Source organism: Drosophila elegans, unplaced genomic scaffold, assembly GCF_018152505.1.
Source record: "Drosophila elegans isolate 14027-0461.03 unplaced genomic scaffold, ASM1815250v1 contig_183, whole genome shotgun sequence".
Taxonomy (NCBI): Eukaryota; Metazoa; Arthropoda; class Insecta; order Diptera; family Drosophilidae; genus Drosophila; species Drosophila elegans.
In genome coordinates this window covers 8,539,883-8,560,860 of record NW_024545550.1, presented here as the reverse complement: position 1 = coordinate 8,560,860, position 20,978 = coordinate 8,539,883, and the positions used below count along the sequence as shown (strand labels likewise).

Below are 20,978 nucleotides of genomic sequence, written 5' to 3'. Positions count from 1 at the left end.
TTATACTTGTGGCACCTAAATAAACCTACCGGTGATTGTTTAAAATGCTTTTATTTATTTAGTTTTACATTTTGTAAATTATTTATTCGTCATATTTTAAATTAAAAACTCTCCATTTGTGATTGTTTAAAATGCCTTTTTATTTAGTTTTCTCTTTTGTAATGTTATTCAGTAGTTATGTATAAGTTCTATAAATGTCAGATTTTCTCTATCTCGTGCTCTATGCAAATACGATTATATGGTATAACTTTTCTTGTATGAATGCATATTATAAATGGATAATATATATAAATCGTGTTTAGTTCTTCATTTTAGTGTTTAACATTGGGTTTTTGTGTGTGGCTCAAATAGTTGTCGGCTTCATCGTATCTCAAGGTGTATAATGTTAAGCATTTAGAATTTGATTTTAGGTTCTCAACAAGTTGCTAGTTATTAAGTACATAATATGTAAATGTCTATATCGTATTTGTATTACGCATTACGTGATTTGATTTTCAATTTGTTAAGTTTCATGGTAATAAATAACCGCTGGCGCGGGCGCTTACAAAATCTAAAAGCCAATTACGAAATTGTGGAAACCTAAAATTAAAACGCCATATCTCATATTTGCCCCTTCCTAGCAGTGCGATCGTAAAAGTTTAAACGAGATTCAATGGATTTGCGACTTCAAAGAGCAGTGCAACTGCAAGTCTTTTTTATCAGATATATTTATATATACCTTGCTTCAATATCCATATAGATCCATATTTATGTATGCTTACATACATATTACTGGGTAGATGCCAATCCTCAAAGTTTAAATTATAATGATTAAGGTAGTGTAGGCTACGGCTCAATAAAATAATCAATAAATAAATTGCTCTAGATCAACATATCAGTTAAGGTAAAGTATGGTAAGGTAAAAAGCTAAGCGAGAGTTCGTCTTCTGTCCATCTGTTCAGCTGCCTCCGGAAATTCCCAGTCCTCCGGTATTCAGATCCTAGTTCTTTTGCGAATTAAGACTCCATTGTGCAAACTGCTCCTGCCATTGGCTATTCGCATTTGCCTGTGAAAACAGATACAAATCTAGTTAGAATCAATTTATTGAAAGAGTATGTTTTTGTAATCGTACTCAAGTTAAAGTCTCAGGCATGCAAAGGCAATCGAAAAGTGGCAATCACTACACTAGCTACAGGATATAGACAGATAACTATAGTTTATTTTTGTTTTATCGAGTGCATGTACAGAGGAGAAATATAGATAAGGATAGAACAACGGCAAAAACAACATCTAGATCAACAGTGAGCAGGATTTCGTGGCGAAACCCTTTACCTTTTCGTTCCACTCTTGGTTATACGATTGAGATTCGTCGAAATCTGAAATTGATCAAGTTTGCGGTAAACATATGTTGTAACATTAAAGGCACAAGTCAAAGTCAGACAATTTATTCGAATCCGTTTGAGTCAAGCAGCCAACGTGAATCTAGAGACTAACTAGGATGAACTGACTGAGATTGAGATTGCGAAATAGAGAGAGAGACGATTCAGAGTGCAGCGATGATGATGAGCTATAGATATATAGTACTGCTATTTGAGATAACTGATAACTATATAGATAGGACCCCGACTAGAGATCTACCTGCGTTGAAGAGTGGAGTGGAGAGTCTTAAGTCGAGCGAGCTAAAATGGTCTAGAGGCAGTAGATTTGGCATATTTTACCTGATCGGAGAGTATATATTGGTAACCTACGACGAACACATTATATATTCAGACTATACTTCATGATATAAGCGTGCATGATCAGCTGCAGTTCATCGATTGTCTCACCGATCTCGTGCAGCGCCGGAAAGCCGGCCTGGTCATCATCGATGAACAGTTCCGGGTGATTTCGGTAGCCCAGAATGCGGTTCACCTGCGACAGTTCCTCGCCCTGGCCGAAAGTGTAATCAAAGTGGTCCTCTTCGGAGGGGCCAGTGGTGTGTAATTGACCACAGGTATAGGGAGCTGCAGCTCCCTCGCACTCAAGATCCTCGTCGGTGCGGAACACCTCCTCGTATTCCCCGCACTCCCCGCACTCGCAATCGTTGCACTCGCACTGACTCGAGCCTTCAGACTCGCCACCCTCGATGTGTCGGAATTCTTAATTTATTTTGGTAGTAGTTTTTTTGTTTTTGGATAGGCAGAGTCCCCCGATTTAACATACAGAAGAAATTAACGAAAATTATAAGAAGGGCAAACGAAACGAAACGAAACCGAAACGTGTTAGAAGCTCAATATTTGCAGCATTTTTTCTTTTGCCGTCTATTGGGGTAATAATCTAAAATCAAATCAAATCGAGAAAAAAAAAAACGAAAAAGTGGTCGCTTTAGAGAAGTGGGAACCAACCAACGGCAGGAGGAAGAGGAGGATAAGATCTGCTGCCCGGGACAACAACAACTTACCCAGTGGCATGATGAAGCGAGCCTGCGGCAGTGTGCTCGTCGGCTGCTGGGGCCCCTGGTAGGCCCTTCCCCTTCCTGGAAACGTGGCGAGACCCAAAAACAATACGCACACCAAAAATAAGACACGTTTTAAGCACAGAGAGTGAAACATTCCGTTTTGGAGCAGGGAGTGGTTGGTGTTTGGTTGGTGGCTCTAAAAGCGGTGCTACTACGAAAACTACGTGCTGGTGCAGGCAGTGCACATCACCACATTCACGAGCATCTTATTTTGGGAAGCAGGAGCAGCGGCAGATGCAGTTGCAGTTGCAGTTGTAGATTTGGAAGCGAAAAGCGAAAGGATATGGGATATGGAGTCCAACGATTTACCTGCATTCAGGTCGCTGACCATGTGGGAAATGGCCGACGTTAGATGGTCGGCGGCCTCATTGAGCTCCGCATCGGGATTCGGATTCGGATTCAGATTCGCATTCGGATTCTGAATCGGATTGAGGCTGGAAATGGCATTGACAGTGGTGGTGCGCATTGGCGGTGGCGCTGCGAAGGCGAAGCGATCAAGAAACGAGTGTGTTTTTTTTTTTTTTTTGGGTGTGACAGCGTGTGTGTGTGTGTGTTTAGGTGATTTCAGTTTTGTTGGGGTGTGTGTATTTTTGCATCGTTGAGCGGAGTGTATACGATTAATATCTGTCTGAACCCAGGCCTAAGCTCTCTCGCGTTAACCAATTGCACAGGGAATCTCAAATTTGCATATGACCGAACCTAACTGGAAAAGTATCCCAAATGGGCAAATCCCTACCACTTCCAAAACCCTACTCACTTGCACTTCCGTTGGCGGCGAAGGCGCTGCGCATATCGCTGCTGATCTGGTTGAGCTGCTCCAGCTGGCTCTGGCTGAACGGACCATGTCCATGTGCCTGCTGCTGCTGTTGCTGTTGGAGGAGTTGCTGCTGGGTGGCCCTGACTCCACCACCACCACCTCCTCCTCCTCCTCCTCCCCCGCCGGCCATGGGATGCTGCTGCATCTGCTGGGCGTGCAGGGCACTCATGGGCGAGGTGCCCAGGATGCCAGCTCCGCCGGGCATGGGTGGCGACTTGCCGGAGCGAGGACTCGAGTTGGGCGTTGAGCGGGGCGAGGCGGTCTGCTGGTTCTTAAGCATGCGCATCAGCCCCTCCAGCTGCTCCATCAGCTGGCGTCGCGAGTCCTGCAGGGCGCCCAGGTGACCCTCCAGCTCTCCCTTCCGCTGTCTCAGGGCCCGCAGCTCGTTGATCAGCGCCGGATTCTCCGGGGCCATCTGCTCCGTCTCCTGCTGACGCCTCAGACGCGCTATCTCCCGCATGATCTCCTTGTTCTTGGACTCCAGCTGGGCAATCAGCTCGCGCTGGGCTCGCGAATTATCCGTGCCAATGGGGGTGCCACTGTCCGGCAAGTTGGAGGGCTATAAAGGATACACAATTTTTTATAAATAATAATTAAATATTTAGAACTTTTTTTAAATGATCCAGGGTACAACAGTTTTGGTCACCGCAAAACAAAATCAGAGCAAGAACGTTTACTAAGATAATTGTTCAATTTTTAAAAAATGTATGTAGTAATGTGTATTTAATCTATTTATATGCAGCTACGGTCAAAAAAATAGTAGTGGGAATCTGTAAGAAGCTCAAAAGGCCCTTTAAGGCATAGTAAAACTTTTCTTTTAATTTATCTTAATGCTTTCTACCAATAAACAAAATAAAATTAAACTTATTTTTTTAACAATATGTTTCACAATAAATATAATTCAAATATTAATACCTATCGTAACTGTAGTGCTTGATACTTGCTTCATTTAGTTTTGAGTTTAGAAAGAATCTTTTCAAAAGAGGAAAGTTGTGTAAACTATTTTTGATTGCTATTTCCTTAAGTTCTATTCTATTACTTTGACCGCAACTGATCTTTTGAGGTAATATGATTCATCATATTCAAGATTTTATTAGTTTTCATAGAAAAACTCTCGAAAAGATGCATATTTTTATGCGCTGCCACTGGTCGTAACATCCTAAACCAATAGTTTAGCTTTTGCTCCTACCGCTCTGTTCTCCTGGGCCAATCTGGCGGCATAGCGGGCGATCAGGCGGTGCTCCTCGTCGTTGGCGGATGCGGCGGCCACGCGGGACATGGTGGTGGTGCCGGCGGTGCCGCTGGCGCTGTCCAGACTGCGGCCGGTGGCCCGCGAGTCGAGCGTGCTGGAGCGATCGAATAGGCCGTGGTGCTGGCCCGGTATGCCCGGAATGCCCGGATGCGGATGCGGGGGGCCGTGGTGGCCATGTACGAGGCCCGAGGGGTCCGAGAAGCCGTTGTGCGAGGGCAGCGGCGAGGGCGGCACGATGTGCGACAGGTTGAGCGTCTTCTCCGGCTGGTCGGGAAAGCGCGGGAGCACCTGCACCGTCTTCTCGGGCACACAGCGGAAGCTCTTGCGCAGCGAGTGGCCGATCTGTTTGCTGGGCGACTTGTAGCTCGAGTACTCCTTGACCTCGTGATCGTTCTGGTGGTTCAGCGATGTCTTGCCGTGCCAGAAGCACTCCTGACACAACTGGTAGGCGTGACACCGCTGACAGCGATAACGAAACCCGGTGAAGTTTTCCTTGTGGCAAACAGAGCAGACAGTCGGATGCACAATGGTCTCCACGGTGGCCAGCCGGTGCACCAGCGGCAGCCAGACGAGACAGGACGGCCCCGGCTCGGACATCAGCGTGGCCATAAAGTCGTTCACCGTCACCTTGTTCTCGGCCGGGAAGATCTCCTCCTCGAGCCCCTCCTTGTAGTGGAATGTGGGCGACTCGTACACGGCCGCCGGCAGGGCCAGCACTTCGCGCAAGAACTCGCCCAGCTTCCAGGCCACCAGCTGGCCAGCGCCGTCCGAGATCTGCGAGAATATGTCTGTTGGTATGGAAAGGAATGTATTGAGATGACTGCCATTGGTACTTCACACAGACAAAAAAAGCATATGTAAAATCAACCTGTTAACTGTTAAAATAATACAATACTATACTATACTACAAATGAAAAACAAATAGTTTTTGTACTATTTTAATTATTAAAATACTATTCTACCAGCCTACAAAATAAATAGAACATCTTTGAAAATAGTAAAAGAAATAAATTGTCTATGTTGATTTCACATATGCCCTTTTTTCTGTGCGTTGAATGCTACTCACATCTGAGTTTGTCCACCAGTTTGCCGGAGCACATGGTGGCCAGAGCCACCTTGATGGAGAACACGCGTATCTTGCCCGAATTATCACTGCAATGGAAAGGAGTTTTGGCTATTAGATGGCAATGTTCTGGAGAAGATTAGTTGCACCCACCTTGTGTAGGCAGCCAGCAGCCAGTTGAGCAGCAGACCCGCTTTGGAGTCCACGGGCACCTGTTGGGCGGTGGGCAGGCGCTTGTTGAGGTTATGGTAGAGCGAGGAGACCAGAGTTTCCAGCCTGGCCACGCTCACCTCGCTCTGCGGCTCCAGGGTGTTCAGGCCATTCTCGCGGAACGCCTCGATCACATTCCATATGTCCACCAGATGGAGGTTCGTCGACTTCTGTATGTAGCGCAGCTTGGAGGCTGTGCGGTAGGAGGCAAATCGAATGGAGTCGAAGGTCTGCAGACGCAGGTCCTGCAGGATGGCCACACGCGGCTCCAGCTCCATTCCTGATGCTCTGATGCAACGATTTGCCTGCAATTTAATTAAAGCGTATATGCATTATAGCAGGGATAATCATAAATAGTAATAGTTGTGCAGCTTAGTAACAGTTCTAAGTGGGTCAGTGGTTAGGGAAGCTCTGTGCATTGTGTACTTAACAGCCACAGCAGTGGGGAATAAGTTCCCTCCTAACTTCTACACCCTTATGCACACGTCCTATTGTGTTTGGCGTCTGGCTTCGACTAGCTCGACTGCCGATGCACTGAGGATTTTAAATATGAAAAGGTAGTTATCGGGGGGTGCCACAGAAATAATTTAAAAAAGGTGTTTAAAAGTATGCAGTGAAACAATTAACTGTGTCTATGGAAATAATCCCACGGCCTTTTGGACTGAAAATATATGGTTGCCTACTTTTAGACACCTTTTAGGTAATATCAAAATTCTAGTTATTTCTAGAAACACCTTTCTTAAGCCTTGATTTCAGATTTTATTATTTTTAGCATGTATAAAAGAAGCGCAATTATGCAAAATTTATACCAAATATATATATATATATATATATATATTGGGCTATTATTGAAACTTTTAAAGATTTAAAAAACTACGACAAATAAAATTCACTCTAAAATTGACAACCCATTATTATGTTTATTTTCTACATCAAGATATGTCTATCAAAATAATAAGTAGATAATTTTTTGCAGTGTGATGCCATCGTCTGGTGTTGATGCCGGTGCATCCCTGCTGGCGGCTATCGCCGGAAGAGGAAGTGAGCAATTCAGGGAGACAGCCGGGAGTTGAACCGCCGCTCATCCCGCAGCTAGTTACTGAAACAAAGCGAATTTAATAATCCGCCTACGCGCAAAAAGTTTTAGCTCTCGCATAAACCGCTTTGCCAGTCCAATTAATCGGCAAGTATGCCCCGCAGGCTCCCCTTTTCTTCCGGTGGAGCATCCTCGTCATATCCTTGAAGCATAATTCCACGCCAGAAGGGTGTCGCCAACTTCAGAAGTTGCTGTCACATCACGCTTCTCGTTCCCAAGCTTTTTTTCGCAATTGATTTTCCATCTTTCACGAGTGGGAGAAAAGAAAAAAAAAAATGTCCTTGGAAAAAAGCAAAGTAGACATCTCTGAGTCATCATACGAAAATAATCAGAGATCTTTTCTGTGGAGCTCTGGTTTCCACTTCTGCCGCACAATGCCCACATATGTCCTGCCATGTCCTTTCATCATCCAGAGCTGGCCAATTTAAACAAGCATTCTCATTTAAATGCCGCTTCCTTTTTCCTGCCGCTGCCCTCTGTCAACTAAATGATAGTGTTATTACACAAGGCGGGCAAAATGCGGTGAGAGGGGGTCACCCAAACTGAAATTCAATTTACAAACTGCAAACTGTGAATGGAACTGGAGCTGAGATGATGAAGTTGATGGCGGAATGAGGGATGTACTGGGAGAAAAACATGGTTAACTTAAAAATTCGAAGGACTTTATAAGAAAGTTTGCAAACAGCGAAGATGTTGTTTTTAAAATATCGGAATAGATTTGGAACACATTTTGGTAGCCAATAAAAAGTCCATAGAACAAGTTTTCAAAATCAATGTTTTTAAATACAACTGATAATTTGCAAAACACAGCTGAGAACACAGTGCTTTTGCATCTTTTTCAAAAACTGTTGATAGGTTTCATACTCCAACATATTAAGTTAACAAGTTAATATAATAGCTTCCAATTTGCAAAAGTAACTGATAAATACTTAGTGGTTATCCTTCTTGCATTTGCAGGATATTTTTTCGCAGTGTGAAGATGGAGGGCCGAATGTTTGGAGTTTGAGGATGATGAGTCACATGACGTAGACCAGCGTTCCTCTGGTTTTCCACCCACCACTTGGCCACCCGAAAATAGAGCAACAACAGCCGTTAGGACATGTATAAATATGCGCACACACACAGTGGCACCCCATTCACACACACACACACCCAAACACCCACACACCCGCACTCACAGGGGCACACACTCAAAAATTCTTGGGGAACGAAGCGAATGCTCTGCAAACATTTGCGCTCAAAAGTATGCAACAAGACCTGGCTGAATAAGTTTAGTTTGGCCAGGAAAACTGCGAATGAGGAGTGCGGTGGATGACGATGAGAATGAGGATGGGAATTCCGCATTGCCAGCGGCTGCTGCAGTTTGGATGCTACTGCGATTCGCCCCGAGCGTTGACATCCTGCTGCTCTTCGCATGAGCATCTGCCAAGTGGCCACCCACCGATTATACACACACGAAAAAATGATTTAAAACTGAAAAACCATACATTTTAATTCAAAATCTCTTTAAAAATGTGTGATACGTACAAGGCAAACAATTACAAAAGACTTTTAAAATTAATCAAACCTTTTTTGACCAGAAAGAGAAAGCTAGCACGCTTCTTAAAATAGTTCCATGGTCAATTTATAAGAAATATGATCTAAATTTGGTTAACATCTCATACTTTTCCAACTTTCTTACTAACTCAATTCACTAGCTTAAGAAATAAACTTTAAGAGTAAAACCATACTGATAGTCTCTAAACATTTTTCTTAGTGCACATAAAGGGGGTTAAGGAGGCTGTGGGACGTGTAGCCCTATTCGTGTCACTCAGAGATCTCTGCACCAAGAATTCTCCTTTTTTGCCGTGTCGACAGCATATTAAATTCCACTGCAAAAGTCCCAAACACCACCTCGTTCTGCGGGGATTCCCCCAATTGCAACCCTCAATTGTTGGCAGCTTTTTGTTTGTTGCGGTCAGCCAGCATCTCAATTCATGCAGATTTCTTACTTGTTTTACATATTCGTTTTGTCCATTGTTCTTATATTTTTACTGGCATTTACATATTTCCATTTAAATAACCAGCCAGCTGGGACAACTTTTCTAATTGGAACTTCTGCTGGCGACACTTTTGAAGGGAAATTGGCGAGAGGCTTTAAGTTTTGGGTCATTAAACTCAAGTTTGTATGCCCGAAGTTTCAACCTCATTACCGGTAAACTGCATTTTTGCGATTGAACTCAGGCTTAATTTAAGCCTCAAATGGGAAATGGGTCGTACTGAATGATGTGATACAGCGGAGGCAGAGCAAAAACCAAACAAATTTATACGTTGTATAAATTTTATTTAAATGCGAATGTATTTTAAAAAATGAGGTCAGCATTTATCGACAACAGTACGAGGCATTTTGTTTGGAGAACTCCGAATGCAAAACATTTGTATGCTGTTAGATAAGCCTTGGGCGGCTTGCAATATTGTTAATTAAATGGAAAAGAGAAAACAAGTCTATCAGATGGAACACATATATCAATGTTGAGACAACATAAGCCCATTTAACTATTGGTTGTGTTAAAAGGCCTAATAAACCAGTTGTTGGATAGATAACGACTTAAAATAAAAGGTACAAACTATATTTACTTTAAGCTTGTCTTTCCCTGGTAAGTTTGTGTGAATTTGGTCATAATATTCCCTTTGCAAACATAAAACATAAATCAACAAAGAAATAAATCCATTTAATTAGCATATCAGCAAATGTTTTCCTTTTGCAGCAGGAACTTTAAGTCAGCAGTTGAAATAGCCAGCCATCCGACCATCCATCACCTGCATCAGTGACCCCAAGTGAACCCAAAATATAACTCCAGGGACAGGTAAGTCAGCCAGAGCTCACGTTGATGCTCAATTTACTAACTGAGCTCAAAGAAAAAAAAAGAAATAAAGAAAAGCGACGAGCAAAGCGGAGAAACCGCATGGATGGAATATGAAAAGCAACAAGGACGAGGACGATAGCGTGTCCAGGACCTGCATCAAAGTTTTCCCCACTTCCACATTTTCCGTTTGTTGTGCGCTTTTCCCGCAAAGCAGAAATTAAACAAGTTTCAGAGCTGGAAAGTCCTCCGTGTACTGGGATTCCTGCCGAGTCCTGTGAGTCCTGTGTTTTCGGGGTGCTGCTGTTTTATGCCATTTGCGTGCCAGGGAAATCAAAGCCAAACAACCGACTCCAACGATGATAACTGGGCACATAATTTGCAATTTCAGAGCAGTGAATGGGGGAGAGATCTGGATTTATTTCGTGTTAATTCCGACTTTTCCGTTTTTGCAGCAACAGCAGGACAGCAGTACAGCAGGAGATTGCATGTCTGGCGGAATTGATCAGCACAAATCGCCAGTCGAGGCAATAACCTTTTGTCCAGGTCCGAGGCTCGAAAAATGGCCAAAGGTGAGGCGCACTGGAACTATCCTAGTTAATTGAAAAATTGAGCCAACAGTGAATGTGCATATGCTCCATTTGGCATAATGGATGGGCCTGCAAAGGAAGTCGCGTAACTCGGATGGGCTCACTTATGAACAGGGGGAAAAATCATCGTACTGTATAGGTATCAAGGTATGTAGAGGTACCAATAAGAATGTTTAGCTATACAGTGAGAATAAAAGGACTTAATAAGTTAAGTTACAATAACCTCTAAGGTAATGTAAAAAAGTAAAATCACTATGGTTTTTAAATGACTCCATAGCCCGTACGGACTAAAAATATATTATATATGATATTAACTTGCATTAATAATTAAGACCCTCAAGATGATTAGAGGCAACTTAGAATTTATTGCTCTTCTAGGTCATGAAATAAAACTTGTTCAAACATATCGCTGCTTGAAGTGGCCCTGCTGCTATGTCAAAGGGAATACTTTATGATGACACATTTTCATAATATTTTTTCTCACCGTGCTGCAGCCATCAAAGCCAAACAAAATTAGTCCATGAAGACAACAAAAGCTGGGCACAAACCAGAAATAGAGAGCTCCTGTTGGAAGGAAGTGGTGTCCCAGTTAGCCGAGGCAACTGTCATCAGCCTCGTCAGAATGCGCAAGCGGAGTAATTATGTGTACAGCTCGTAATGGGAGCATGCAGGAAGGGAATGGGAATGGCAGTAGGAGTGGGAGTGGGAGTGGGCAAGGGATGGTGGTGCCTCTGGGAGCGTGGCAGGTTTCTGTGCCACTTACTACAACTCAACGGGCAAAGGCAAGAGCGAAATGCACATTGCGCGGCACCACAAAGCGCCATTAGTTGTCGCCGCTCAAGGATTTCCAAAGGGATTGAACCACCAAGGAGGCGGCAGGCAGGTGGATTCTACTGAAGTGTATACCAAAGAGCTTAAGAAACGTAGCCGAGTCGCATTGTTTGAAGTTGTAGTGGCAGCTGACGCACTCCAAAGGAGGTTTACTCTGGCCATATAATCCTCAGATCTTGGGGATTTATCTGTCCGTTCCTTATGCGCCAAAGCAGGTGGCTAAGAAAGTGCTGACAGCAATGCAGACGTCGGCTGGATCGTGTTTTCCCACAGCCACCTGGCCAAGGTCAGGGTGCAGATAAAGCCCCCTCAGTTTACGTTGATAAACGAAGAAGACTTGCATTGTCTGACTTTGATTGCATTAAACTTAAGCTGTCAGCTCAATGGGATATAAATAGGCAGGCAGGTGGGGAGTATAGAAATGTTTCCTTTTATACAAACTATTACTGTTTATGCAACTTACTAAATCATTCATTTTATACAACTCAGTTTTTTTAATTAACAACCTTGTTCTCAATTATTAATCGTATTTTAGAAAGTAAATTGGCAATATTAAAAATGACCTTTAGAATTGTGATGAAAATGTGATATAAATCACTATTCAGTTTGTTGCTTAGTTATGCCATTGTTTTCTGCAAATACAATAGTAGGAAATAGAGCGAAGAATACACCTGAAGGTTAATTAATATCCGCAGGTATGAACTACATTATTCATTACTACATATGGCAACCCTCAAAGCACTTACGCATTTGTTAAATGACCTGCACCTGCAACTGCAACTGCAATCGACACCCAACGCCCACACATTAATGAATGCAACTGGCCCACACTATACCAGGCATTCGAGTTACAAATTCCTCTCGCAATATGCAAATGCAAATTCTCAGCTAAGCAAGCGGGAGATATGCAATCAGAGACCTGAGGTTAATAGACACACAGAGAATCGAACGCGGGGTGTGACAACCGTAACCATTTCGACAGCAGACATGATCCATCGATGACAATCCCGTGTATAATTAGCACAGATGAGCAAACGATTCGCAGTAAATATTTTCCACTTTATCACCAGAGTCACGCCCTATTTTTGGCACATGAACGTGCGCTTGGCGGCGGAAAAGCAAGGAAAAAATGAAAACTAAGGCCAGTATACAAAGGCGAGAATTCGGAACTGCAAACTGCAACACTTGTTGGTGGTGAGCTAATTGGCCAAACGAGTCGAAAATCAGCAGACAGAACGTCGCCCAAAGTGTGCCAAAGTGTTTTGCACAAAGCCACTAAAAAGTGGGGGGGGGATAAATTTTTCGGGTGTGCAGTATGTTGTAACCGAATATGGGAAAAAATTCTAGTTTGGCTACTGCCCACGCACACGGAATCTCTTACGAAACACAAGGGCAGCCCGGCGCAGACATTAAAATAAACATTTAGTGTGGGCAGATTTTCTCATTTCATGATCCATTTGGATGGCGTTCCACTATCTAGCAAGCGTTGATAACGATCCCCAAAGCAAACAGACCGTAGCCGATAAGATATATTCAGCTAAGCCGGGGCGAAACTCGTCTCGGTGCTGGAAAATTGCTTGATTTTTTTTGCACGGTGAAACTCTTGGTATTTCAACGACAAAAGCCAAGTCAATCAACTGAAACTGCAATCGAAATGGGAGTGGAAATCGAATCCCAGTCGAAGAGGTTGCGGCAAAAGGGGAAACGACAAAGAAAGCCCCACAAATCAATGCAGGCCAGGGCTGAAGTGGTCAAGAGAACCCCTTTTCGTGCCCCCAGCCCCCCATCATATGTAAACCGTACGGGGCAGTCTGCAAGTCTGGTGCCTTTCTTTGGCGTTTGTGCTTACATTTTGCATAAATCTATAATGAGATTTGAAATGCAACTGTCACACATAATGGCATTGTCCACGACGACTTTGGCCAATCAATGCGGCTTAGAAAAACGCCACAATGATGATGTAACCATGTTACAAGTATCAGCAATCTCTGGATAGCAAAGAACCAATTGCAAATTGAATATGTAATAAAAATTCGTATAAAAATCGCACACGTGGATTTCCAATCACTTATGAGAAACCCATAAACAAGCAATTAAAAATAAACAAACACCAAAGCCACAAATGCTTTTCAAATATATTAAATATCCCAGGCGTAAACAATATAGAAAATATTTTTTTTAAGGCGGAAGTGTGATGCCTAAATATTTATTAGCCATGAGTATTGTTTACAAACAAAACGCGCCAGATGAAACGTTTGCCGTATATTAACCCCCCACCGCTGTCGATCAGTATGTTCAAATATAATGCTATTTTTATAGACAATCTAGTTGGCATTTGGCGCTTTATGGGAAATTACGAAGCAATTTTTCGAGGCAATTATCGAAATTTTACCAAATAAAGAAGCTCGCTGCCCGCGCACAGTAAAGTCCAGAATGTGAGTCCTTGATCATGTATGCCAGCCCATTGATGGATCTCCGATATTAGCCAGAGATCATGTGCAGCCACGGCAAGTTCAATCCGTTCTACATTGGACCGTATCCGGACTGCGCCTGTGGGGATTGTCCGTATGGCAAGTATTCGGGATTCACGAGATGTGGTTGGAGTGGCGGAAACGGACCATTCGGCACCACCTTTTGTGATCCCTGCTGCGGCGATTCTGCGTTTGGAAACAGTTGTGGAGGCGGTGGTTGTGGGCCAACCTGGAATCCTTTCTGTAATCCTTTTTGTGGGCCATCCTGTGGACCATCCTGTGGACCATCCTGTGGACCATCCTGTGGACCATCCTGTGGACCATCCTGTGGACCATCCTGTGGACCATCCTGTGGACCATCCTGTGGACCATCCTGTGGACCATCCTGTGGATCATCCTGTGGACCATTCTGTGGGCCATCCTGTGCACCATATTGTGGACCATCTTGTGAACCATCTTGTGGACCATCTGGTGAACCATCTTATGGACCATCCTTTGGACCATACTGTAGACCATCCTGTGATCCCTTTTGTGGCTCGTTTTGTGGTCCTTTTTCACCTGGATGCAGGGGAAACTGCTGTTGTGGACAAACCTGCTGCTCCTGCTGCTAAATACCTATGGCATCTGGACTTTAATGTGTGCGGTTAATTGGTTTCTTGAGCAAAATTGATTGTATAGCATGAACAATTATGTTTATCCCTGTTCGGGTTGAAGAGGATTTAATCAAGGGCTTTGTGGGGTGAATCTGTGGTCTAAAAATAACCAGTTTTACGCTTCATTCGCCGCAATCCCCTGTAATGGAATTCCCATACATGACTGCCTCTTGGTTATATGGAATATCGGTGTCGCTTTCGATATACATGCCGTGCATCAAACGAGAGAATCGGGGAAATCGGGGGAACTGGAAAGGAGGTCGGCGCCGCTAAATGCGATTACAGCATAAACGATTAATTTTATTGCAGTTAGCCGAGACGCTTGTTCTATAAACTAATTAAAGCACAGTGGACACACAGCCCGCGGAAGAGGCGACTTCAAAGAACGGGTTAATTGTGCGCTACTCCCCTGCTACAATGTTCTTTTTTTATTTCCGCTCTCTATTTTTTTTTGTTTTTCCTTTGTCTTATTGCAGACAACTGGGCAGTTGGCAGTTTTTGCTAGGCCGAAATTACTCCATGGCTTGGCTAGAATTTACGGTGCCCCCAAGTTCTTGTGCTGCTTGTTCTCCTTTTCAGCGTTTCTATTGCCATTGTTGTGGCGCGGCCTGTCATGTTGTGGGTGGCCGCACTCAACGTTGTTTGTTTTCTATGCTGCGCCGGGTGTTTGTCGCTTTGCTCTTATTTCCCTGCGTTTTTTTCATGTCACGCCTCATTTAGCTTTTCACAACATTTCCACATTTCCACCCACCCATCGCACATCGCAACACAGTCTCGGAAATATCTGGGGATCTGGAGCAGTGCTTCCTAATACTCTGCACTGGCGGTTCTTAGCACACATCAAAATTAACCGAAATAACTAGTGGGGTGTGGATGCGTGTGCTCTGCTGTGCTGCGCTGTATCTGTGAGCTAGATCAAGATGCCTCGTCTTCAGATTGGAATGTTCCTCCTAATGAGCCGCAATATGTTCGAGTTAATTGAATCTGATCGAAGTTGCGGGGAAATAATCAACAGAAAACCAATCAATACTTTAAGAAATGGGAATGATAATGTTTGGCATTGGTCAGAGTTGATTTGAAATAACATATGCTTGGGGAGTTTATCAAAAGCTTTAGTTTAGAAAAGGTAGATTATAAAGAAAAACAATTAAATGGAAAATGTAAAAAGTTGACCAAACTAAACTTTTATGTCAAAAGATTTTTATGTAAAAACATTTTAGTTTCATATTATTATTCATATTAAAACTAATGAATGCCCAAATGCCCTACAAGCTGCAAGTTTTAACTATTCCGCTAGCCACATAATTTAGCACACATCTTTGGTAAATATTGACTGACTCAATTTATAAAAGAGCCTTTTGCTAATTGCCTCGAAAACAGAGTCTTGGGAAACTCCACACCCCTTGTCTGTTTTCACACTGTGTTTCTCATCTTTGATTTATGTAATCGTAAAATTAAAAGATCGTTTACAGGGCAATGAATCGTAAAAACAGCCCAATTAAAGCAACTGAATTCTGGCAAATTTTGAGCAGTGAGGCATATGGCCACGAATCGGCTTTAATTTATTACTCTGCGATAGAAGCAATGCGCTTAGTGAATTTACCCCCTCTTTTTTTTTGCCAGATCGTGTTTTAATGTTTATTGCGATATTGCAGATACGGCCAGTAGTAGTAAAATTATCTTGTGCTTCTGTCGCGAAAGTGAAATTCGCTGACATTAAGATATCGCGTCGATCTATTTGTGACTTGTAGGTGTTTGGAATGCCGAATGGCTTCGGCTTTGAGCTTCGTTTTGAACTTCGGCTTAGCGCACCTGCCCCGTCTTCTCGCCCTCTCGCTCTCACTCCCATTCGAAGTTCCCGCCCTGTCCCCCATCTCGTTCCCACCCATGAAAGTGGACCCAGTGAGCAGGCCGCCGTTTTTCAAATGCTAAAATTGGCGATTAGTCAAAATGATGTCACCGACTTATTTTGATTATTTTTTTTCATTATTTGTATGTATTTATTTTGCTTGACTTTGGCATTTTGGCGACATGTTCACCGTAAATTCCGTATTATTGTTTTCCCCTCTCGGTATTACTGATTGACTAAGGTGGCGAAAAGGCCAAAACGATAAGCGATAAAATGGGGTGACCCTTGGATCATGTTATGTGACTTTTCATTAGCCCCGGCATTCCAATTATTGGCCGAATTAATTATTTCACCGCCTGCCATATGGCGGTAACAGATCTAATCTTAATGAGTATAAGGGTGTATTAATTAAGGAATGTGGTAAATAATAGATAGGGAATTTTTAGAACTTTTTATACAGTAATCCAAATTTACCCTTTGACAATAGAGTGTTAAAATAGAATATCCGCCATGTCAGTAATATTCATCACATCTATTTCATTTTGTCAAAGAAAAATATATGTTTTACCTAACAATTGAGTAAAAAATATAAAATAGGGGCGTGGCATAACAAACAAGGAATTTTAGTGGATCAATTTTATTTGCTATTGTATTTCACATATCACAAAAAGCCACTTACTAGACCAACTAATAAAAGTATTTGTAAACTAAATTCCAGCGGCAACCACAAAAAGTGGGTGGGCGACAAAAAGGGGATTTTGGGGGCAAAGGGGGCGGGGCCAGACGCTTTTTATGAATGAACTTTTTGTGCTGCGTCGCCAACGCGTCACTCATCTGAGTTTTCGGTTACGGTATCGTTATCGTGGAAATCTACTACGCAATTCGAAAGGGAAAATCGGGTATGACAAATGTGCCTTTTACATTTTATTACTATTGTAATGTCTGCTTGGGAATTTCGATTGTTTACCTTTTGTAATTAGCAACCTTTATTTATGCGTCACTTTTGTTGTTCTGCTTTGCTGCTTCTTCTCGGTTCTTTCTCCCCACTCTTCTTGCTGCTTTTTTTATGTTTTAATTTTTCACCTGCTGTTAACACAATAACTGGAGTTGCAAAACCCACATTAACGGTCAAAAGAGAGAGAAAGATAGAGAGCAGAGATGCTGCGCCCTTTGGTCCTTGGTAAAAAATATGGTAACAGAAAAACTTCTTTTTTTTCGGGCTTCGCTCAAGGGCCTAAAACACATACACACACACACACACGCGCGCAAGAACTGAAGCCTGGCTCAAATTAGCCACTCGATAAAGCAATTTTTCTGGGCTTGCCAACGGCGAAAACGTCGCGCGAGTCTCGAGTAATTCCGTGCGAATATCTTATCAACGATTTTGTTTACACAAATTCACATTGCGCCGTTTGCTTCTCTCAACACCCACGAAACCAACAACAACAAAATGTTAGAGATGGGCAAACATCGATGCAAGCTTCGATGCCAATATCGATGCCAACATCGATGTCATCAAGTTTTTAGAACAACGGTTTCATCGATGTTTTCCCATCTCTACGCTGCCAGTCATCTGCTGCAGCGCTGCCCAAAATTAGCTTTTATTTGAAATGGTAATGCAAAAGATGGCAACGCCAGCTGGAAAGGAACTTTGCTAAGCGAAAACATGGCAACGCTAAGTGGTCGAAAACTAGGCTTAGGAAAAAAGTTTGTAAAAATACTTTAAGCTGCACCGTTTAAAAATGTACTTTACTTTTACTTTTCTAAATATTCTTTGCATATTCACAATTAAATTAAACATTTTTGGTGTAAAATTATTTTATTTTAAGCTGTCATAGGCTATGCATTTTTTCGGTTATTAAGAAAAGTTTATAAAATTAGTTTGGTTTTTTAAACGTGTTTTTGTCTTACATTATTTATTATAAGGTAATATAAAAAATCTAAATATCTTGAGTAAAGGCAATTGCCTAAATATTCTGCAGAAATTTATCAAAAGTTTAAAGGCAAATTTTAGTTTCTGAATTGACTACGGCTTTCGATTTTGTACATTAGCAGCAATGCTTAATTTACTTCAAGCTGTTTTACTTAAAGAAAAATTTTTTGTAGTTGATCGACAGTTTTTAATGGCGCGAAATGTTTAAATGATTTTTATTTCGAAAATATATTATACTGGCAACGCCCAAAAAAGTATTTGGCCAACTTGAACAAATAGAAAATAAGAAAAATGAAGAGCAGCCACACTTGAAGTTTATTTAAATTCAAATTTTAAAATTACAACAAAATTTAAGCTGCACAAAGACTTAGTAATTATTCATCGCCTACATTAGTGTGGTTATACATACATACATACACACATTTAATAATTTCAATAAATTGTGCTAAGTTTCCAAAAATTTTTAAGTATCGAAAGAAAGTTTAGCTCTTATCAGTAAGCTTTAGTTTTTTGATTTGGAAGTTCAGTTGTAAATTAATAAGCTGACGAAATGCAAGTGATTTGTGGGATCCTGTTGATCCTGGGTGTAGTAGCTAGTATTTTATCTGAATTCTGCGACAATGGAACTGGAGAGTGCAAAGATTTGAGTGCCACCGATTGCCCGGCCGTATTTTTTAACCTGGCTTTGATTGGTCGTTTTGTGAAATATTGCGACGAATTCAACGACATTGTGTGCTGTCCACTGCCCATTAACATGCAAAGCCAGTCGCAGCAGTTCTCAGGAAACATTGGCCTCAAAAGATTCGAAAAGGGTCAGTTGTACACAGAAAACTATACATTAAATTTACTAAATTAATCTTTGCCTGCACAGAATGTCGTCGCTATAATGAGATAAGAGCTTCCTGTCGCTCCACCCCGCTGATTGTGGGTGGCGCCAAGGCCGCTGGCCGGGAGTTCCCCTTTATGGCGCTTCTGGGGCAGCGTGGGAAAAACTCTTCGCACATCAACTGGGACTGTGGCGGCACCCTCATCCATCCCAAGTTCGTGCTCACCGCCGCCCACTGCCTGGAGACCAGCGAGTAAGTGGGATATCGTACCCCCCTCCCAGATGCCAGAAATAGTTTCCACTCGAATCCCATATTTAATTAAAACATTAGTCGGTGACTATCTAGCTTAGCATAACCACATCATTTATTAAATGTGTAAAATAAAATGGTATTAACAAATAACTGGCAATTAAGTTCCTAACTTTGTATTTAATATTTAAATTATATACAAAATCATAATATTAAATAGAATGTGCTTGATTTAATATTAAAATATTTGAATCATTGTGGAAAATAATAGATTTATTTGTTCAAATTTATTTTTAAATGCCTGATGATTATGCTTAAAATAGTTTAAGTACAATATAAATGAAATTTTCAAATATTAAAAGCAACTCAGTGAAAAGTCAAAACAAATTTAATTTCAGAACCAAGGAGCAGCGCCTGGATCCCGACTACGAAGGTGCCAAATATGTGGTCAGGCTGGGAGAACTGGACTACGAGAGCAGCGCGGATGATGCCCGGCCGCAGGACTTTCGGGTGGTCAACTATGTGGTGCATCCTGCATATGGCGAGGACGATGACACTGGGAGTCGCAGGAACGACATTGCCCTGGTGGAACTGGACAGGGAGGCGACTTTCAACGAGTATGTGGCACCTGCCTGCCTGCCATCGGCCAATGGAAATGATCATCTCCAGGTGACAGCCGCCGGCTGGGGAGCCACCGCCGAAGGAGGACACTCCTCCTCGCATCTGCTCAAAGTCACCCTGGAAAGATTCGAGGAAGAGCAATGCACTCAGCGGTTGGAGCACAAAATCGACAGGCGCACTCAACTGTGTGCCGGTTCACGGAACACCAGTGCGGATACTTGCTACGGCGATTCCGGTGGACCCGTCTTCGTGCAACATTCTACGTACTCCTGCCTCAAGCAGGTGATTGGCATCACCTCATACGGGCTGGTGTGCGGCGTCCAGGGATTGCCCAGTGTGTACACCAAGGTACACCTCTACACCGATTGGATAGAAAATATTGTGTGGGGCGAATAAACACCTAATATTTAAATAAGTAATTCGCAACTCTTACTTAAAGGTAACATCTAAATTTTGTTTGTATCAATATATTTTATGAATGAAGATGTTATGTCAACAACATTTATTATGTTGCTTGCACTTCATATTGCTGAAGGTGCTAAAATAAGATTTGGAATGCTTTGTTGTTCATAATAATTCATACTACATTTACTCAAAGTGTCAAGCTTTAATAGATTTGTATATTTTACTTAAAGAAATAGTTTTACTGTGCACCAATATCGTCTTTACTTAATTTGAAAAAAAAGTGGTTTAGTCTCCTAAGTGTTATTGTATTGCATTTAACTAAGGGTGCTAAATTAAAAAAATATATATATTTCATCCAAAAAAAATAAAATTTTTGCTTGGTCAATACCTTTGTAAACTATTGAATTGAATGTGCAGCAGCCTCTTAAATTACTTAAAAATTAAACATTTATAAAAATTATAAGTCCGGCACATTGTCTTTAATTAACCTTTTCTTAATTTTCAAGAACTCATTACTTATATTCCCTATAAAAATAAAGTTTATGTGGCTTAAAATCGGTACAAAAAAGAAACAAATAAGTATAGATAATATATTATTTAGAATTGAAATAATACTTATAGTATATGTAGCTTATTTTAAAGACACATTTATTAAAAGTTTTCTTTTTGTATGTGTTTATAACGAAAATGTATTTTTATAAAACTCAAAATTCAAATGAAAATCAAACTAAAAATAAAAACCTGAACCTGCACGTTGTGGAGTAATAAAGAAGAGAGGATCCGGTTAATAGA

General features: G+C 41.9%; 3 protein-coding genes across 6 annotated transcripts; 2 read left to right on the top strand and 1 right to left on the bottom strand.

Annotated features, from left to right (window-relative positions):
- Positions 1-115: 115 nt before the first annotated feature.
- On the bottom strand, positions 116-17,604 carry LOC108144603 (dystrobrevin beta). Of its 4 annotated transcripts, XM_017269618.2 has the most exons (8): positions 17,119-17,604; positions 5,762-6,123; positions 5,612-5,697; positions 4,483-5,333; positions 3,234-3,852; positions 2,786-2,953; positions 2,420-2,494; positions 1,375-2,117 (listed from the first exon to the last, which is right to left on the bottom strand). In XM_017269618.2, exons 2-8 carry the CDS (start codon positions 6,094-6,096, stop codon positions 1,738-1,740), a joined length of 2,514 nt encoding a protein of 837 aa, XP_017125107.1. In that variant the 5' UTR covers positions 6,097-6,123; positions 17,119-17,604; the 3' UTR covers positions 1,375-1,737. The 4 variants fall into 4 exon arrangements, with proteins under 4 accessions (XP_041563274.1, XP_017125105.1, XP_017125106.1 ...); XM_041707340.1 differs by lacking the exons at positions 1,375-2,117; positions 2,420-2,494 and adding an exon at positions 116-1,045 and having other exon boundaries at positions 17,119-17,602; XM_017269616.2 differs by lacking the exons at positions 1,375-2,117; positions 2,420-2,494; positions 2,786-2,953 and adding exons at positions 116-1,045; positions 1,312-1,355 and having other exon boundaries at positions 17,119-17,602.
- On the top strand, positions 13,437-14,367 carry LOC108144604 (keratin-associated protein 5-1). The gene is made up of 2 exons (XM_017269619.2): positions 13,437-13,613; positions 13,664-14,367. The coding sequence occupies exon 2, from the start codon at positions 13,673-13,675 to the stop codon at positions 14,258-14,260; it is 588 nt and encodes a 195-aa protein (XP_017125108.1). The 5' UTR covers positions 13,437-13,613; positions 13,664-13,672; the 3' UTR covers positions 14,261-14,367.
- A 774-nt stretch (positions 17,605-18,378) lies between the features above and the next one.
- Positions 18,379-20,907, top strand: LOC108144742 (serine protease snake). Its single transcript, XM_017269842.2, has 3 exons — positions 18,379-18,896; positions 18,956-19,163; positions 19,559-20,907. The coding sequence occupies exons 1-3, from the start codon at positions 18,635-18,637 to the stop codon at positions 20,175-20,177; spliced, it is 1,089 nt and encodes a 362-aa protein (XP_017125331.1). The 5' UTR covers positions 18,379-18,634; the 3' UTR covers positions 20,178-20,907.
- The last annotated feature ends 71 nt before the right edge of the window (positions 20,908-20,978 follow it).